The sequence below is a fragment of the Channa argus genome, chromosome 19 (assembly GCF_033026475.1).
Source record: "Channa argus isolate prfri chromosome 19, Channa argus male v1.0, whole genome shotgun sequence".
Lineage (NCBI taxonomy): Eukaryota > Metazoa > Chordata > Actinopteri > Anabantiformes > Channidae > Channa > Channa argus.
Genome location: NC_090215.1, coordinates 243,491 through 264,746, shown reverse-complemented (window position 1 = coordinate 264,746; position 21,256 = coordinate 243,491). Strand labels below are relative to the sequence as shown.

Genomic DNA, 21,256 nt, shown 5'->3' with positions numbered 1-21,256 from the left:
TTCAGGAGGGTATACAGAGGAAGAGGTTGGCTAAGAAGAAGTCGGACACAGAGGACCAAAGAGAGTAGACAGGAGTACAGGGAGATGCAGCATAAGATAAAGCTAGAAGTGGCAAAGGCCAAACAAAAAGCATATGAGGACCTGTATGCTAAGTTGGACACTAAGGAGGGAGCGGTGGATTTGTATAGGGTAGCGATTTGTATAGAGATGGAAAGGATGTGCAGCAGGCTAGGGTGATTAAAGACAGGGATGGAAATGTATTGACAGGTGCCAGGAGTGTGATGGGAAAATGTAAGGACTACTTTGAAGAGTTGATGAATGAGGAAAATGATAGGAAACGAAGAGGTGACTGGTGGAGACCAGGAAGTAGCAAAGATTAGTAAGATTGAAGTGAGGAAGGCGTTGAAGAGGATAAAGAGTGGAAAGGCAGCTGGTCCTGATGACATACATGTGGAGGAATGGAAGGGTCTAGAAAAGGTGGAGGTAGAGTTTCTGACTAGCTTAACAAGATCTTGGAGAGTGAGAGGATGTCTGAGGAATGGAGTGTACTGGTGCCAATTTTTAAGAACAAGGGATATGTGCTAGGCTAAGGAGATGTGCTATTTGTGAACAGCAATATGGTTTCACACCTAGAAAGAGTACAACAGATGCAATATTTGCTTTGAGGATGCAATGGAGAAGTATGGTAAATGGTCTGCACTTATATAGCACTTTTCTACCTATTGGCACTCAAAGCGCTTTACACTGCTTCTTATTTACCCATTCACACTCACAATCATACACCGATGGGGGAGCTGCTATGCAGCTGGCCAACACTCACCGGGAGCAACTAACTTGGGGTTCAGTGTCTTGCTTGAGGACACTTCGACATGTGACCGGAGGAGCCAGGGATTGAACCAACAACTGTGAGATTGGTGGACAACCACTCTACCTTCCTGCGCCACAGTCGCCCCTTACAGTACAGAGAATGTCATAGGGAGTAGCATTGAGTCTTTGTAGATTTGGAAAAAGCGTATGATAAGGTACCGAGAGAGGAGCTGTATTGTACGAGGGAGTCTGGAGTGGCAGAGAGTGGTGCAGGAAAACAGAGGAATGAAGTTTAGCCGCAGCAAGACAGAATACATGTGTGTGAATGAGAGGGACCTAAGTGGAAAGGTGAGGTTACAGGGAGCAGAGCAAGACTTTAAGTACTTAGGGTCAACAGTTCAGAGCAACGGAGAGTATGGAAAATAGGTCAAGAGGCGTGTGCCAAGAGGTTGGAAAGGATGGAGAAGAGTGTCAGGCGTGTTATGTGATAAAAGATTATCGGTGAGAATGAAAGGAAAATTGTTCAGTGGTGTTTCAGTGGTGAGAACGGCGGTGTTGTACAACTTAGAGACAGTGGCACTGAAGAAGAGACAGAAGGCAGAGCTGGAGGTGGCAGAGCTTAAGCTGTTGACGTTGCCTTTGAAAGTGACGAGGATCGATAGGATCAGGATTGAGTACATTAGAGGGCCAGCTCATAATGGATGGTTTGGAGATAAAGTCAGAGAGGCCAGATTGAGGTGGTTTGGACATGTTCAGAGGAGAAACTATGAATATATTGGTAAAAGAATGCTGAGTTTGGAGCTGCCAGGCAGTAGGTCCAGAGGAAGGCCAAAGAGGAGATTTATGGATGTAGTGTGAGAGGATATGAAGGTAGTTGATGTGAGAATAAAAGATGCAGAGTATATGGTTAGATGGAGGCAGATAATTTGCTGTGGCAACTTCTGAAAGGGAACAGATAAAAAGAAAAGAAAAAGATATATTTTATTTAATTTATTTGTTGACTACTTTTTGTTAAATGTGCCCATTTTTGTTTGCATGTTTTGAAATATTTCTCTGTTGACTTATCAATTCACCTCCCTTTTCCAGTTTCCTTGAGTTGGGTATTTACTCTTTATTTATGGCATTGTCAATAGTCTTGCACCTGTAACCTTTGTATACATATTCTTTTTATGTTTTGTAGCTTTGTACAGAAATAATGCTCTTTCTAATTAAATATACTGTAATCACACTTTTAAAATTGTAAATCAAGAGGGCTTACTTATCTTCAGAATCAGTTCAATTCAATTCATCTTTGTTTATATAGCGCCAATTCACAACAAAGTCATCTCAAGGCACTTTACAGAATTAAGTCAGGAGTTTAAAGATGTATAGAGAGAACCCAACAATTCCCCCTTGAGCAAGCCCTAGGCAACAGTGGAGAAGAAAAACTCCCTTTAAAGAAAGAAACCTCCAGCAGAACCAGGCTCAGGGTGGGCGGCCATCTTCCTTGACCAGTTGGGGTTGAGTGGAAAGTGAAGAGAGAAAAGAAAAGAACAACAAAAGCAACAACAAAACATTAGGCAGGTTGGTAGGACCAGTAGCTGCACACTTGAAAACACACCGCTCTAAAGCCAGGGACACCTGCAGACAGGGACAGAGAGAGGGAGACAGAGAAGGAGAAAGCCAACTACGGGGGAAAACACACAGAGTTAATGTCATACAGTGGTGACAATTGAGAGGTGGGAGGAGAGTGGGACAAGAGGGGGAAAGGAGCTTAGTGCATCAGCAGTCTAAGCCTATAGCAGCATGACTATAACTAGCTTAACTCTTTATCAAAGAGGACTGTTATAGGACTATAAAAACCACCAATTAGATTTACATGGGTACATGTATCTTTCTCCTTCATCAGTTGATTTTTGTAGCGACAATAGTGTCTGAAATGTCAATTGAGTGCTCATTATTGAGTAAACTGCTTAGTGTCCATTGTATAGGGATTAGGGAATGAGGGGGTAGGCTGTGATTTCAGACACAGCCTCTATGTGCATTTGTGGAAAAACATGGAAATGATTTTCCAGCTATTTCTCTAATCTTGAGGACATGATCAGGGGACTTTTTACAACTGCTGCACAAACAACTAATGCTTAGAGTATGTATGTCACTGGAAAGAACATATAGCTACAGCTTTCTATGGTAGCAGCTGCAGTGGACTAACTTTGACACCTTTCTAGTATTGTGCAAAGAGAGGGGAGGCTACAAATCATATAACTCATATAAGGAACTAAGCCATTAAAATTAAATAGCAAGATAAATGTTTTTTAACATCATTTAACACATTTAACATTTAAGTAAGCTATTTTTGGCCATTCTGCACCATGTAGACCAGAGTACAGTTGAACATAACCAGGAAATGACAACATCTATAATTCAATTGAAAGCCTGTATGTGAGGGAAAAGAACTTAATGCTAAGTTTAGAAGTGGTCAGTGAAGTTCAGCTGTTGTTTTCAGAAGTACATATTTAAAGAGTCATGTTACAATAAGGGCTCTCTGCCATGTTGAGGGAAACAAGTAGTCAAATGGACATGTCTGTTGCAAAGTGGTAATCTACAGGGAAAAATACAACCAATAAGAAGCAGGTTTTGGTTCAGTGGGGTCATTGTGGTACCAGAGCAGGCCTATAAATCCAAGCACAACTGAAGGGTAATTTTTTTTAAGGGTTTACATCTTAGGGAAATTCAGAATGGAATAACGGAGACAAGCTATGCACCACAGAGGAGAGCTTGTGCACTCTTTAGACGTAAATATCATATTGTTTGAAAATTTGAAGATGTGTGTGATTGGAAAAGACAGAGGAAAAGAAATGTGTTCTTGCAAATATGCTGACAGGAAAATCTAATATATAGGTGCGCTTTTTTGATTTATTTTAGGTTGAAACCAAACATCATAGTGCTCAATAAATAAAGTAACTTGAGTAAAATAAAGAATTGTGTCCATGTGGCAGGGGCTAGCATACAGGTTCTGCAGCTGTAAACAACTTTTTATTTTTTGTCCTTTTTTTCCACGCAAACACAACCAGTATACTGTGATGCACAGTCACAATACCAGCAAGACACTTATCTGTTTATGCACTTGTGTACATATATAGACCAAATTTTAATTTGTAGATAATTGCTAATGTCTTTAACATTGGAACAGAGCTTCAAATAAGTAATGTACCAATACCACTTTTTCCCAGTGTCAGGTTATGTGTATGATGATGGACCGAATAGTAAACACAGTGAGAGGGAACTTATTTTGAAATGGCACAGAAAAGGAGGAATAGCAAACTCACTCAACTAAAGTGGAACTAGGCTGACAGGCAAAAGATTCAGAACACAAACATAATACATGAACCAACTAAACATGAAACAAGGACTGAGGAACTAAAGGAACCTACACAATAACAGGGAGAAGATGCAAACTCCACGCAGAAGGCCACATCTAATTGGGCTAAGAACCCACAACCTTCTATTTGTGAGACGCCAGCACTAACCACTCCACCGCAGCATTTCGCCTGCCCCCAATTTTTTTACATTTTAAAAATAATCTTAAGAAATGTGATGATGAGTAGATTTTAATTAGTTTTTTACTAGTTTTATTTTGTTACCATCCATTACCTTAAAACAGCTCCAAACCACAGACATTTTTCAACCTCAGCCTACCATAGGAGGTTGCGTGGTATCGGGCACAGTATCTGTGAAGTACACAAAAGCATAATCGGACCCAATGTCCGATTCTGGCATTCCCATCGGGACACCCGAACTTCAAAAATGTCCTTTCTATTCCTTATCTAATAAAAAAACATCTTTTATTGGAACATCTAGAGTGTTGCAAGTCTCTCCAAACAGAAAGGAGAGTTTTTGCACCAAGCCTGAGTGAATGAACAAATTTACTTCAATAATAAAACATAAGAATTAAAAATAATTAATGATTACTCAACAGCATCACAGAAATGCGTTAATCAGCAGAAAAGGAAATATTTGTAATCTGAAAGCTGCTGTACTGTGATAAAAAAAATTAATTACAAGTAAACATTACATCCCACTATAGGTTTGCCTCTGCTAAAGCTCAGAAGGGACCCTGGATTGTTAGTCTGCTCCTTTCCTTTCCAGTGGGCAAACCTGCAATTTTGCATTAATGCTCCAACACGGTTTAAACCACATCAACAAATGTGACGAAAAAGAGCCTGCCAAGAGACTAAATAGAAACTGAGAACATGGAGCTGAGAGGAATATAAGGGTAAGGAGAAAGCAAATCCAGACACAAAACTTTCTCTGATGACAGGTGTGAAACAGTACAACCACATGGCAAGCTTCAAAAGTGGCCTCAGATTGCAGAAGTCCTGAAAACCACCCCTGACTTTCAGCATTTGTAAAACAAATATTTTGTTTTGTGATCTAGTTTGTTAGCAGTGTACAGTAGATAATAAATACTTACATGATCGCCTCCTAGAGGTCCTCTGGATTGGGAGAGTTGCAAGAGGTGGTCGCAATGCAAATCTCCTAAAGGCAGAGGGGAGGATGATAGAGAGAGAGCAAAAGAAAAAGTGTTTTAGTCTGTTAGCTAAACCTGTTGAAAGATCACAAAGAGTAAGGGGGTAAAGGAAAAATATACATGCTGTTCACAAAACTGCAAGAATTAACTGGAAGGACTGTGAAATGTTCTCTCTTCATTTGCTTTCTTCTCTTTTTTCCTATGTTTATGTGTCTGTTTTCTTCCTCCTGGGGTGCTGTTGGTGAATGCCAAAAAACTGCCTCAGCCCCCTGAGCTCTGTGTTGCACATCAAGTATGTCCATCTTAGTGCACAGTTATGTGCGTTTTTCCATCCACATGCTGTCCAAAGTGGATCTGTACCAGCGCTATCATTTTCTGTCGTTACTCATTTCGGGCCAGACATTGTGTGGAATACCAGACTATTTTGGCATTGCAAGGCAAGAAGTAAAAAAGAATTGGGTAAAAGAGAAAGATGGTAAAATTTAAACAACCACAGTAAAGACGGTTCGGCCAGGCTTGTTAAAAAACAACAGCAGTTTGAATATGTTGGTCAGGTTAGGGCCGTTTCCTACCTCTCCTGGAAGTGTTTGGATGGAATTAGGCCAGCACGGGGGTTGGCGTCACCCTCAAGTTTGGCCTGCCACCAGGTTGCATCATCTTGGCTCATTATCTGAAGGATGGAGCCCTTTTTGAAGGCCAGTCCAGCCTCCTTGCATGGGATAGCTTTATCTTCCTTGGGGTCGTAATCAAAAAGTGCTTTCACAAACACCTAGACAGAAGAGGGCAAAGAGCTAGACTGAGGCTATAAGAGGAATAAAACAATGATACTAAAAAGAAAAGTTATAACATAGAATGTCTAAACTCCAAGTCATCACAGCAAATACCAGTAAAGTTGTATTACCAATTCTCAGCATGATTTTTGACATTCATCATAGCAATTAGAAACTGAACTTCTGGCCAACTTGTCTACATGTCATTCTATCAGCACTAAGAATGAAGTCGTGCATCTGCATGTGCCACAAAAGAAAAATCTGCTTGAGTCACTTATTGAACATTGATTACGATGTTCTTGACAGTCATTTTCTGAAGCACTTCAATTACTGTTATATTTCTTTCACTTTTAAATGTTGGTCAGTGAAACAAAACAAAAAAACTCTATCATTGTTGTTACTCAGAGTTGCCATCATGTTTTGCTGTGAGCAATTGCAGTATGAATAGGAGCATGTGCATGTCCCTTGTCCATGTCTGACTCCGGACAAGGGTTTGTAGAAAGCATGATTCCCCTAACCTAATAAATTTACGGTTAGTAAATTTATTAGGATTATGATTCCCCTAACCTAATAAATTTACGGTTAGTAAATTTATTAGGTTAGGGGAATCATACTTTCTACAAACCCTTGTCCGGAGTCAGACATGGACAAGGGACATGCACATGCTCCTATTCAGCCAGGACGAAACCAGGACGAAACCTACCCTTGGCTCCTGGGTTGGCGTCTCTTCCTTGACACTGGGAACAACTTTAAAAGTAATGGCTCCTTGTGACTGGGCCTGATAATTTAAAAAGACAATTGGGAAAATCAGGACACAGTAGGTAAGGTAGCGATAACTGTGCTAGAAACAACAATGGTCTACTCTTTCAAATAGTTCACAAAGCACCTAACTGGCAGTGAGAGGGTTTAGTATAGAATGACTGCTTGGCAAAAACATAATGTCGCTGTTGTGGGTGTGAATGAGGCCTAAAACAGAGAAGGCTTGAAGGAGCTACTTAACATACATTCATGAACAAAATTTTCCAACCTTTTATTTGAAATTTCAAAAGAGTAAAATATTTTTTTGATAAACACAAAATTTAATGCACATTTGGTTTGTAACATTTTTTTGTCATCAGAACAGACTTACAGATTAGGCTTACCAGCATATGAATAATTTCCTCTGGTTTCTTGTCATCCACAGGGATTCCATTGACTTCTTTCAGTTCATCACCAACATGAATCAGACCTACCACACAAAAAAAGATTGCATATCTATTATATTCAGCAATCTAGTTTAAGTAAGTGATGTACTATGTAACTATCTGGTGTTTGGTGTTTATAAAGTTTAGATATGTGTGGAGTATACCAGATTCATGTTTATCTTGATGACATTTGAGATTAGAAAAAAATTAAAAAAACACTGTTGACACGTGAGGGAATTTGCTTACCAAACATAAAATGTGGGCAGCAAAAACAGCTTCACAGTCTTGTTCATATTTACAAAGTACAATTGATACAATAGATACAAAACCAATGCGTTTCTGTAAAAGTCCTAACATACATGTGGGGCATGTTCTAGATTCACTGCAAATCACATTCACAATTCAGTGCAACTACAGACTCACGGTTCATGCTGTGAAACAGAGAAAGAGTTGCAACTGACCACTTCTGTCAGCAGCTCCTCCTTTCATGATCCGGGCCACAAGGATGGCTCCTGTGTGTTCATCATGCTGTATTGTTGCTCCCTACAAAGGTTAAAAAGAGAGGATTAAAGTTTCATGCCAAATGACATGATGATAATGGCCTACAAGGATGGTGAGGTGTACCTTATCAAAATATTTAAAAAAGCATGCTTGTACTAGTTTGTTTGTGTGCTGTTACAGTACCAGAAAGCCTGCTTTAAACCAATAATAAACTATGGGTTTAAAAGACAAATAAACAAAAAAACAAAGCTTTACTCTGGGAACTTCTTTGATCTTCAAAGGGTTTTTGTTGTGAATTGGCATTGTATGTATTATGTTGAATTGAATTGAAATTTAACTATGTTTTATAGAAATAATTTCATAGTGTAGTTGCATGATACATTTAAATTAAGTATTTTTACATATTGTATGTCTGTGATTTGATTTGAAGAAATACAATCTTTGTGAAATTACAACAATTAGGCTGTTTGAGTTTTATACAACAAAGGGTACAAAGACACTAATAACAATCACAGATCATACCCTGCCATGCTTGCACAAGAGGCAAAACTGTTTTTTTTATATCTAGTAGGGTTACTTTCATGACCGATTCACTTCTTTTACACATGTTGCAGAAAGGTTTCCAAGAGTCCTTCTTGTTAATGTTCAATTCAATTCAATCAAACTTTATTTATATAGCGCCAATTGAAAGTCATCTCAGGGCACTTTACAGAATAAAGTCAAGATTGTAAAGATGTATAGAGAGAACCCAACAATTCCCCCTGAGCAAGCCATAGGCAACAGTGGAGAGGAAAAACACCCTTTAACAGGAGAAACCTCCAGCAGGACCAGGCACAGGGTGGACGGCCATCTGCCTTGACCGGTTGGGGTGATTGGAAAGGGGAGGGAGAAAAGAACAGAGCAAAAAGCAGAAGAACAAAAAGCAACAACAAAACATCGGGCAGATTGGTAGGACCAGTAGCTGCACACTGGAAGACACACAGCTTCAAAGCCAGGGACACCTGCAGAAAGGGACAGAGAGAGGGGGACAGAGAAGGACAAAGACAACTACGGGAGAGAACACACAGAGTTAATGACATACAGTGGTGAAAATTGCGGTGTGAGGAGAGGAGAGATGGTCAAGAGGAGGAAAGGAGCTCAGTGCATCGGGGGGTGGGTCCCCCAGCAGTCTAAGCCTATGGCAGCATAACTATAACTAACTATATGTTTTATTAAAGAGGAAGGTTTTAAGCCTAGACTTAAAAGTAGAAAGAGAGTAGAATGTTGTGCCCAAATTTTACTGCTTGTTCAACATCAACTCCACTTGAAAAATGAGAACCAGCCGTTGCAAAGAGACAGACGTTGACTTAATAAATGCCAAATTATTTTTCAGTTGCTCTCCTTAAATGCACCAATGCACCAGTGAGAACAAATACGTAAATCAGTGAACTCAAAACGGTCTTTTCTGATCGTTACACATCATTTGTGTTCTAAAACACAAACAAACACATTCAAACCTCCACATAACCCTGCAGGAAGGACTTTGTATTAACACAACTGAAGTCCACATTTTTCGACTGCTCCTCCTCCTGACAAAAAGCCACACATCATTCATTAGAATGAAGACAGCAGTGTTACATATCCAATTGAGAGGAGTTTGGACAACATTCTCCTCTCAGCCACAACATGCAAAGGGTCCACAACAGAACCAGCTCTCTTATTAGTTTGTCTAGTCTGTTACTGTCTGCCACCTTCATATTGCTGCCCCATCAAACCACAGCATAGAAGATGGAGCTGGCTACCATGGAATCATAAAACATCCGCAGGATTGTTCCACCTTTATTTAGCTGCTATTCCCAGCTTGAAGCTTGTTTTTATTTCTGTTGCAATAAAAAACAGCTTTGGTGTTGTCCTCACACTATTCACCAGCTGTGCTTTATTTCAGCGTTCTAAATCCTCTGCCACTTGGGTCAACCGCTGCAGTGCAACAATAGATCACTGTGTGACACGCTGCACCAATTTTCCCTTTTTTACTACCTCTCCCAGGCATAATGGAGTTCTGGTTACTACAGCTGATAGAAAACAAAGCAGATAATAAATCAAAATAACAAAACCAAGAACCCTCTAGATTGGTGACCTTTGCTGTTCTATTAGCATGTCATCTTACTTTTTTTGAGACCTATTCACACTTAATGGTGTTCTTTCTAAATAAAAGTTGTTCGAGGCCTTTGGAATGGGTGTGAGAAGGTAGAGAAGGGAATAGGAAAATACATCAGGAGAAGGTGATGTTAGGGTCTACACAGCAGAACTTAACAGAGAAAACAAGGTAATTATGGAAACTTGAGGGGATGCAGTATGAGAGAAGTAAGTAGAGCATGTCAGAGAGAAGGGAAGGCATATTCAGACCCTAGTATCAGGGTCACATTAAACCCCAACAGCCAGATGTAAAGCAGCTGTCTGTGATGCAATGGCCTCCAGGGAGGGAGAGAGGCCTGTTTTTATTTGTGCGCTTTAAAGAATAGAATCCAGCATGGAAAAACCGATTATGACAGACAGAGTGAAATGGCGAATGTGTAAGAAACCTTAAAGGGGTATTACAGCATATGATCATTAACTTTCCTTTTTTGCTGTTTTGCCTCCCTAATGCTCGCTGATTTCCAGCATCATGATTGACATATTCATTATGTCTCTTAGGGTCGCTAATAGCTAGTGGCAGTCTGAGGCCTATTCAGAGGGATAGCCTTAAACTTCAAGTTTATAACAACAATAACATGTCTGCACAAACTCCACAGATACACTCTGCACTGCAAGTTTATGGCTATACAATATAGAATCTGGTCTGTATGGTCTGTACATGTAAACTGTGTGACACAGTTGATTTAAATGAAATGTTAAAACACTGATACCATTTATAAACACCACTTTCACGACTTGTATTAACACATAGCCAATGCTGATTATAGAGCAGCACAATTAACGTGCAAGCACAAATGGATGGGTTTAGCGAAACCCATTTGGGTTAAAAAGTAAACCCAAAATATTTTCTGTTTGCACACCAGTAGAACAGCAAACAAAGGTATCATTGGACAAATTGGTCCAAACTCATTTTCCTTTTACACATAGGTGATCCAAGCTTGTAGGAAATAGGGCGGGATTTATAAAGAGAGGGGTTGCCAGTCCAACTCAACACTGCTATGGAAGCAGCCCAAAACACTCTAGTTGCAAAATAATCAAGCCAGACTAGAGGGTAAGTGAAAGACTAGACGGGGGTCAGGACTGACAAGTTGACTGGGTGGGAGGTATAAGAGCCAGAAATTTGGGTAAATGAGTGGGTGCCAGAGATGACAGTAAAAGCGGGTGAGAGTGAGTGACCTATGAAGAACAGAACATACAATAACTTCAAGGGATATAATAAGAAACCAAAATTATTTAATGTCAAGTTCAGAAAGGTTTTACTTAGCAGACAGATGATCTGACTTTAGCAACGAGCTTGACCTTTGATTATCAGAATCTAATCAGTTCATCCCTGAGTAAAAGTTGACATTTATAAAGAATTTGAAGAAATCTTGACACATCTGCCCTCATTGTATATTAGCTGCTTTTTAGTATATTTTAATTGCCATGACCTAGACCTATATTTATTCTTATTCTATTTGGGGTTGAGTTATCCAGTGCCTTTTACAAACCTGACTGAGAGAACCATGCAAGAATACCTGTGTACATGTACATACATGATATAAAAAGAACTTGTCATGAATTATGTATGGAGGGGGCAGGATAAAAAAACATTATAAATAAAGACCTCAAACCCAAAGATAGATGACCTGGTGTAGAAGCTAAGTACAGTATTAGCAAAAACTGATGGCTGAAGCTATTGCAGAATTGTCTTGTGCATGGAAAGAGTGCAGGAAGTCAGAAGGGTAATGTCTACATATTCATATACTGGTTTACAAAATTAAGAAAAATAAGAAAAACATAATATTCCATATTAAATGAGCACATAAATATATGTAGATTAGACCAAATCTCTAGAAATTAAATACTGAAGAGCAGAAGGCACAGAAACACAGTCAAGAGAGGATCAGGGTGGGCTTGGCCTCTTGGATCTTGGATGTAGAAAAGCCATCTAGTTGTGGTCAATTAGTCATCAGTAAGGTGATCCTAAGCGTCTGCTCCTAATGTGATCAGCTCCATATGCAGTCATTGCTCTTACTTTCATTCCTTAGTTTCTAACACATAAATGGCTCTGAGTGTTATTGTTGGGCTGGCCTGACTGTGATGGCCTAGTCTTTGCTGTTTAAAGAAGGGAACTGGAGCAACATTTGCCCATATCATGCCAACACCTCTCCCAGCACATGCACTCGTGAAAACATGCTGACATGGCAGCCACATTAAGTATGTGATGACACATGGCTCACACCTCATACAGTAAAGAAAAAAAAAGAAAATAGAGATTGAAATTTGGATACCCTCATGTATGTGTCTGCGTGTTTATTAAGAGTGAATGGAATGAAGGTAATACTGTCCAGAAAACTGTCAGCGCAGTAGTGCCATGAAAATTTAGCAGATAGAAGGGTAAGACAAGCTAAATTTTGGATGTCAGGGTAGTTTGGCCAGACTAAGCCACAGTGAATTTCTAGCAAACTAAGTCTTTATGGGGCAATTAGAGTGCACTCTGGTTGATGGACCTGATGGATGGCTTGGATTACATGATGGAAGCTGGAAGGCTTGTACTCTGGTTGTAAAGATGACGAAAAGGCTGGCTATTTATCTCAGCCTGGCTCATCACATGTCTCAGGGTTTAAGTCAAACTATGTGCAGCCTGTCTACCAATTGCCTCAGTGGACTGAAAGGATCCTTAGATCTCTTTATCTTATTCATGTTCACAACTAAAGCTACTCCAATATTTTTAACCTGACAGAAAACTATATCAATTGTGGGGCCACAAATGTGAAACCACTGCCACTTGAACACAATTGAACAATGTGGCATTTCACAAACATAAATAACAGAAACAACAACAGAAATATTTGGTGTTACATTCACCTATAAAGAGAACTTCAGTTGGGTACAAATGCTTGCATTCCCTTATCAAAAAAACTAAAAGATTTATTTTTTTCACTAAATGTTCCTTCATCAGAAAAGTTCAGGGGGATGCAAATTTTTGCACCAAATTAAATTGTATTATTTTACTACAACTTACTATACTATAATATACTACTATTACTGTACCATTTTTGTTACTTCTGATGATACAATTTGCACTGTTGTCATATTAAGTTTGAAGTCAAATTTGCATCCCCTTATATGCCATTTCACTGTAAGGGTACATGATACATGATGAACATGATAACACAGCACATTGAGGTAATAAATATGACTGTTAATTATTACCTAAATGTGAAATTCTTTTTTGATCATGAGCAAATAGCAGCAATATTTCATCATATACTGTTTGTGAACAGTGCTACAGAGTCTGTGGCATTAGAGGAAGCATTCCAGGCAAGGTGCGTGAAATTTATGCCATGTCAGTGAGGTAAGATGAAATGACACACTTCAACGCTTGAACTTCCATTTCTGATAAGGCAATATTTGTACTAGATGTATGTGCATTAAATATTACATTAATGAACGGTTATGTGCACTGCTAATCGGTAGCATATCACGCCCGCTCCGATAAACTTCTCTCTAAGTGACCGACCAAGAAGTCCTACTTTAGTAAACAATACGGGAACAAGGGCAACGAAGCCAAGAAAACAGGTGCAAAATTTGGTGAAAGTAGGAGACACAATAGACTTTGCAACACAAGCTAATAACACAGTTAAGAGTAGCCATACTGGAGAAACAACAGGTGCCAACATGTCTGCTAGCTCTAACAAAATACAGCGATTAGAGCAATGAAGGAAGAGTTTTCTTCAAGATTTGATGGGCTCATGGATGCAGTACATGGTGTTCGAGCTGAACTGCAAACAAAGTATGAGTAACAGAGGCAGAAGATAGAATTAGCACCAACCAAGATGAAATCCCATCTCTGCTAGCAGAGACCACAATCATAAAAGGCACAACTGAAAGGGTTGAGACTTAAACTTGACGATCATCTCCCTGGCTAAGCCTGGCCTATGGTACAAAATTGTACACCCAGTGAAACTACTCATAACCTATAAAGGAAAACGTCACTCTTTAGATTCAGCAGAGGAAACTGGAGAGTTTGTGAAAGGACTGAAAGAACGACACCACGAAGAGCGATGGTAAAAGACACTTATAATTGAACTACTCTGGTAAATGTCAAGTTTTGTCAACTTACAGCATAGCTCATAAACCTTTAACTCGGGCTTTAGGGAAAAAGAGCAGACCCACTGTCTATTTAGGTTAGTCATACAACTTTCTGGTTCAGTTGTTATTATTAATCCTTTATTTTTGGTTCATTCAGTTCAAACTGCTGTGAAGTAATGTCTCTTATACACAAAACTGTTCCATTTAAACTTACTGTCATTAAGATGATTAATGTTTACGGGTTCAACCTGGTTAATGTATACGGGACCACTGATGATCCTAATTTTTTTCAGACCACCTTTTCTGACATCTGCTCTGCTTGGTTACCTTGTAAAAACGGCAGATTTTAACTGTACACTCCAACCTGAAGCATAAGCTAATGTGGGTATTATTATAAATATAAATACCTTTAGATAAGGTGTTACATTATGTCTATACAGAGTAATACAGAGATCTCACTCTAAGACATCTAGACAGCAAGGGTCAAGTATCAATTCTCCATAATAAGCAGAAGAATGGTCACAGGCTTGCCTCCTAACTCACAGTCAAACTGTCAAAACACAAGCTAGATTGCATTATTTTAGTCCCAATAACCCAGATACGTGTATAAAATATAACAGTAAAAAAAGTGTTACATTGTATTTGGGATTGCCCACTAATTACTACATTTGGAGAAATATGTTACACCTTCTCAGGCACATTTTTGTTAAAATAATATGAATATGTTTCCTGATAACCATCCAATCTTAAAAAATAAACAAAAAACAAACATGAATAAGTCTCTGCCTCTTAGACGCTACATGAAGCCTGGCTCTGATGTGGAAAAAACCTTATGTGGTGTTTCTCAGTTGCTGAAAGGTACAAGTTTTCATTAGCAAGGAAAAAAATAAGCTTGATAGATTTTGGAAAATATGGGGCCTTTTTTATAATTTCCTAAACAATTAAGGTTTTCAAGTAATGTTCGCACAGATGGTCTGATCACACAAAAACAAATGGATGTACTGCCTACAATGACCTAACAGAATGGGCCAAAAGGGTAAAACTAAATTCCAATTTTGTTTGTTTATGTAATTATTTTTACCCATTTATTTATGACTAGAATGATAATAATTATTGTTATTATTGTCTATTTTTAATTTCTCATGAGAATGTGTTTTTAGGGTGGAGGAGGAGAGTACTGGTTGTTAATTTATTTTGGACATTTGGAGGTTGTTATATTAAAAAGTGCTAATTGTAATTCACTTGCACAAACTGTCTTTTAAAGAGACAATAAAAACATGATTAAAATATATATATTTAAATATATTCAATTCATTTAAAATTTTACATTTCAAATGAGGAAATGTAACTGTACATAACTGTGCTGTAAATCATTAGCCTGAGCCAAGATGAAAATCACTATCTTTTTTCTAATTTGAGCTGCCACTTCAGACCAGTCCCATCTAGTGAACTATAGCACCTACTGTAGTCAATCAGGTGGTGTGATTGCAACAAATAAAAGCTATGTCTCCCATTCCCATTCCATTCCCCTTCTCATTTCTAGGCTCTGGTTTCCTTTCTTATTTCCCTAACCCTGCTCTTGCCCTAGTAGTTGAAATTGACAAGTATACTTAGAAAAAGGAAAATTGCAGTTTATTACATTAATTACAGCAAATAGGAGAGATTCCAGGAGAAGTTGCTAGATAATGTTATGTAAAGGGATTTCTGACAGGATCGCTTAACTTCCCACCTCGGTTCTTCAAAAAGGTCTCTGAATCTGAGTGTAAATGTGCATCACACCAAGTATGATTTGTTTTTTCAGACTGTCTGCATAAATTGGCATGTAGGGTGAGCAGAATTGTGTCTCTTTGATACAACTTGGGCAGGTATTTAGTCAATATGTACTATACAGTATGCGTGTGATTTTTTTATGAGAAAGGCATGAGCTGGATGTGTATACATATACAAAGATGTTCTTGTGTCAGGGGGAGAGGTCTATCTCTGCTGTGAGACTGTTCAGTATTTTCACAGTTTAATGCTAAGTCAAGAAAACAGCACTTTCGCATGTCACTTTTAATTCTCAAAGTAGGCAGAAAAGGAGCACCTGGTCTGTTGGGAAACAATGTCCCCATTCAACACTCATGCTTTCTTGAGTGCAGAGAAGAGCAGGAGTGCTGAGACATGTGTACACATTTTATGATCACACAAAATGGGAGAATAATGTTTGATTTCAAAGGCCTATGATATTAAGACCTGGGAACACCTCAGCTGTGGTTTTGGAAGTCATGTCTTTGTACATTCACAACACAGCAGGCTGCAATAATGGTGTAGCAGGTGCAGGACTGGGTGTAGTACACGTACAAACATCTACACTGCTTTATACAATATTAAATTTTTTTGATAGAATTTCAAAGAATGTAAATATCCGGGAATTTGCAACAAATTAAAATTTCATTTTTATTACTTTTATTTATACAATATACGGTATAGTCAAATATAAGTATTTTCACAGTATTTACAAAAACATTAAACCATATACATAGACACAAACTGTATATTATGCTTGGTAATCTTCAGCATAGCTTTCAACGACTACATTAAGCCCCATGATAACCTGTGAGAGACTTAAAAAAAATTGTAAATAAAGTTTAACTCTGGAGGTTACTTTTTAGGTTACTTTTGTAATTTTGTTTTATTTTTTGATGTGCTTTTGATTTTATTGGATAATTTTATTTGTGTATACATAATAAAAAAGACAAATGGATGATAAACAACCATATGGTTATGCCAAAACACAAAGCTTTTAATTTATTATTAAGGTTGCTTCTGCTGCATCACATGTTGTACATTTACCATTAACCCAAATGCCCTTTTTATAAAGCTGTTAAGGGGTGTGATATATAACTAAAATGTGTATTTTAATTTGGCTTAATTTGTTTTTTGTACAACAAAAAGATTTCTTGCATTTTTTGCATTCCATACAGTATATTATCCTAGCAAATGTTGTATTCTATTTGTAAGTCTCGGGTACATTTCTTAGGAATGCTAAGAATGTAGGACTGGTGGTAGGAACTATGACAGGGAAGGCTAGAGAGTTGGTTGACATGATGCAGAGAAGGAAGGTGGATGTAATGTATGTCCAGGAGACCAGGTGGAAAGGTAGCAAGGCTAGAAGCTCGGGAACAGGGTTCAAGTTGTTCTACCATGGGTCAGATAGGAAGACAATTGGAGTAGGGGTTAGCCTGAAAGAGGAGTTTGTGAGGAATGTTCTAGAGGTGAAAAGAGTATCAGACAGGGTGATGAGTCTGAAGCTGGAAATTGAAGGCGTGATGTTCAAACTTGTTTAGTGGTTATGCCCTACAGGTAAGATGTCAGTTAGAAGATAAGGAGAAATTCCGAAGTGGGTTAGATAAAGTGATTTAGAGCATCCCCAGAGGTGAGAGAGTGGTGATCGATGCAGATTTCAATGGACATGTAGGTGAAGGGAACAGAGGTGATGAGAATCTGATGGGCAGATTTGGTCTTCAGGACATGAATGCAGAAGGACAGATGGTGGTAGACTTTGCAAAGAGGATGGAAATGGCTGTAGCGAACACTTTCTTCCAGAAGAGGCAGGAACATAGGGTGACTGCAAAGGCCAAAACAAGAGCATTTGAGGATTTGTATACTAGGTTGGTTATACTAGTTGCTCCCGGTGAGTATTGGCCAGCTGCATAGCAGCTCCCCCATCGGTGTATGAGTGTGTGTGTGATTGTGAGTGCGAATGAGTGAATAAGAAGCAGTGTAAAGCGCTTTGAGTGCCAATAGCTAGAAAAGCGCTATATAAGTGCAGATCATTTACCATTTACACTAAAGTGTGAGAGGTGGGTTTGTACAGATTGGCCAGACAAAGTGATAGAGATGGGAAGGATGTGCAGCCGGTTAGGGTGATTAAAGATAAGAATGGAAATGTATTGACAGGTGCCAGGAGTGTGATGGAAAGATGAAAGGAATACTTGGAAGAGTTGATGAATGAGGAAAATGCAAGATAAAGAAGAGTAGAAGAGGTGACTGGTGTGGAGAAGGAAGTAGCAAAGATTAGTAAGAGTGAAGTGAGGAGGATGTTGAAGAGGATAAAGAGTGGAAAGGCAGCTGGTCCTGATTACATACATGTGGAGGTATGGAGGTGTTTAGGAGAGGTGGCAGTAGAGTTTATGACTAGTTTGTTTAACAAGACTTGGGGAGTGAGAGGATGCCCGAGGAATGGAGGAGAAATGTAGTGTTGGTGTTGATTTTTAACAACAAGTAAGATGTGCAGAGTTGTGGCAACTCCAGAGGAATAAAGCTGATGAGTCATACATGAAGTTTTGGGAAATAGTAGTCAAAGCTATCCTAAGGGCAGAGGTGAGCATTTGTGAACAGCAATATGGTTTCATGCCTAGAAAGAGTACAACAAATGCAGTATTTGCTTTGAGGATGCTGATGGAGAAGTACAGAGAAGGTCATAGGGAGTTGCATTGTGTCTTTGTAGATTTAGAGAAAGCATATGACAGGGTGCTAAGAGAGGAGCTGTTGTATTGTATAAGGAAGTCTGGAGTGGCAGAGATGTATGTTAGATTGGTGCAGGTGATGTATAAGAGCTGTAAACTGTAAGTGAGGTGTGCTGTAAGTGTGACAGAGGAGTTCAAGCTGGAGGTGGAGCTGCATCAAGGATCGGCTCTTAGCCCCTTCTTATTTGCTCTGGTGATGGACAGGCTGACAGATGAGGTTAGACAGGAATCTCCATGGACTATGATGTTTTCAGATGACATTGTGATTTGTAGTGAGAGCAGGGAGCAGGTGGAGGAAAATCTACAGAGGTGGAGGTCTGCTCTGGAAAACAAGAGGAATGAAGCTTAGCCTCAGCAAGACAGAATACATGTGTGTCAATAAGAGGGGCCCATGTGGAACGTTGAGGTTAGAGGGAGCAGAGGTGAAGAAGGTGCAGGACTTAGGGTCAATGGTTCAGAGCAACAGAGAGTGTGGAAAAGAGGTGAAGAGGTGAGTGCAAGCAGGTTGGAATGGGTGGAGAAAAGTGTCAGGTGTGTTGCGTGGTAAAAGAATATCAGCGAGAATGAAAGGAAAGGTGTTCAAGACGGGGGTGAGACCAGCGATTTTGTTCGGCTTAGAGAAAAGACAGGAGGCAGAGCTGGACGTAGCAAAGCTTAAGATGTTGAGGTTCTCTTTGGGAGTGACGAGGATGGACAGGATCAGAAATGAATAAATCAGAGGGACAGCTCATTTTAGATGTTTTGGAGATGAAGTCAGAGAGGCCAGATTGAGGTGGTTTGGACATGTTTAGGGGAGGGACGGTGAATATATCAGTAGAAGGATGGTAAGGTTGGAGCTGCCAGGCAGGAGGTCTAGAGGAAGACCGAAGAGGAGATTTATGGATGTAGTGAGAGAGGACATGAAGTTAGTTGGTGTGAGAGAAGAGGATGCAGACCATAGGGTTAGATGAAGGCACATGTTTCACTGTGCAACCCCTGTAAGGGAACAGCCAAAAGGAAAAGAAGACCTGCTATAGTGGAATTCTTCCCTAACTGCTGAGTCCGTTATTATAAATTCAAATGTTATTATAAAATGTTCAGACAGAAGAGAGTTGTGAGGAAATATTGTTAAATTAACTTCCAGTTGCACTCTGTAGTGCACTGTAGGAGAATTTAGTTTCTCCAATCTATTGTGAAAAAACATAATTCCATAAATAACTCCTTCCTTATTGTGCCAGTAGATACAATATAATACATTGTCAACATGTCTTTGGGGTGTTTTGAAGAGCCAAAATACTCAACAAAGACTCTAGTTGCATAATGGAAACATACCATCTAGATGATTAAATGGAGCGGGTGTAAGTCCCACTTTGGGTTTAGGGAATGTGACCTAAAATCACGCTTGGGAGGAGGCAGGAATAACCAGACAAAATACTGTGTTGTGAGAGAGTAAGAATTCCTCTAAGCCACATTATTGCATTGAGCAATTCCACAGGACATGCTACAGACAGGAACATGGAAATAGCTTAGGTGTGTTTCCTTTTCACTGGGGTATGGTAAGAGGTGTATCCCAAACTTAAGCCAAGATGGTGGTTACGATGAAAACCACAAACTGAAAATAGAGGCAGCCAGGGAAATGTCCAGCACAGGTCAATGACATGTCGGGCCTCAGGAAATGACAAAGTGCTATGATAACAGATGGAGATATTTAAAAAAAGCCATCAAGAACTCGAACAGCTGAAGGTTTAATGTGTGCAGGTCACTAAAGTCAGTCAAAACGTTCAAGGACTCGCAACCAATGCAGAATGGGAACAACCATAAAATGAATCTTATTCAAAGCAAATGGCCCAACAAGACAATTTCTTCACTTTTTGGTGGGATGAAAGAAGCCTATTCATATTCATATATATACGTATATATACACACAGAGACACACACACACACATATGTATTTACACATATCTGTGTGTATATATTTCAATCTTTGTGTTGTGTGTCACACTGAGCATGGAGAAAAGAAAGAAGTGTATAGAGGCATTTGTTGATTTGAGAGAGAAAAAATTGTGTAAAAACATGGACAATCTTAAGGGTACAAGTTCCTGTGTCCACTGTGCACAATATCATCAAGAGGTTTACAGCCCATGGCACTGTAGCTAACCTCCTGTAAAGGATTGGTTTTAAGGCTAGACCCAATAAGGCAAGGACAAGCAGATGAATAACTTAGCAATGACTTGTGGGATATGGAGTATAAACATGAAACAAGACTTGTGAGTGGGTGAGTGAGTGGGGAGACGAGAGTCTCCCCACTCACTCTGGAGGAGAGGCAGGGGTCTTGTGGTGAAGAGTGGAGTATGGTCCTGGCAGTGTAGATTGATCCTTAGATGCAGCGAAGAGAGGGTAGGAAACGGTAGGAGGAGTGTCCACTGGGGAAGATTTATGGAATGTAGCCGTGGTGAATCTCCTGATATGAAAAGGACTCCAAAATCCTCTTAGTGACACAATACCAAAACTCCAAGATCCCTTAGGAACACAATATTAAAAAACTCCAAAAGACACAAGGTGCACAAGGCCAAGAATAGTCCCTTAGCTCTGAGCTCCATAATTTCCATTCGTGACATAAACTTGGTTCACAACATTGGCATACATGAGAATCCTTCTGTGGTATTATCTTGTTCAACTCTGGCACACATGAAAATCCTTTCCGTAAATATTTACTAGGTACAACTGGGTATGTCCTTGACAGCC

At 39.3% G+C, this 21,256-nt stretch overlaps 1 protein-coding gene across 4 annotated transcripts in view; it reads right to left on the bottom strand.

The window, feature by feature from the left end:
• Positions 1 to 21,256, bottom strand: part of mpp7a (MAGUK p55 scaffold protein 7a) — a 135,572-nt gene that overhangs the window by 48,208 nt on the left and 66,108 nt on the right. For all 4 annotated transcript variants that reach the window (XM_067485904.1, XM_067485905.1, XM_067485903.1 and 1 more), the window contains 5 exons: positions 7,733 to 7,814; positions 7,230 to 7,315; positions 6,791 to 6,865; positions 5,890 to 6,086; positions 5,261 to 5,325 (listed from right to left, as the gene is read on the bottom strand). In XM_067485904.1, coding sequence (XP_067342005.1) covers positions 5,261 to 5,325; positions 5,890 to 6,086; positions 6,791 to 6,865; positions 7,230 to 7,315; positions 7,733 to 7,814 — 505 coding nt within the window. The remainder of the gene's footprint in view (positions 1 to 5,260; positions 5,326 to 5,889; positions 6,087 to 6,790; positions 6,866 to 7,229; positions 7,316 to 7,732; positions 7,815 to 21,256) is intronic.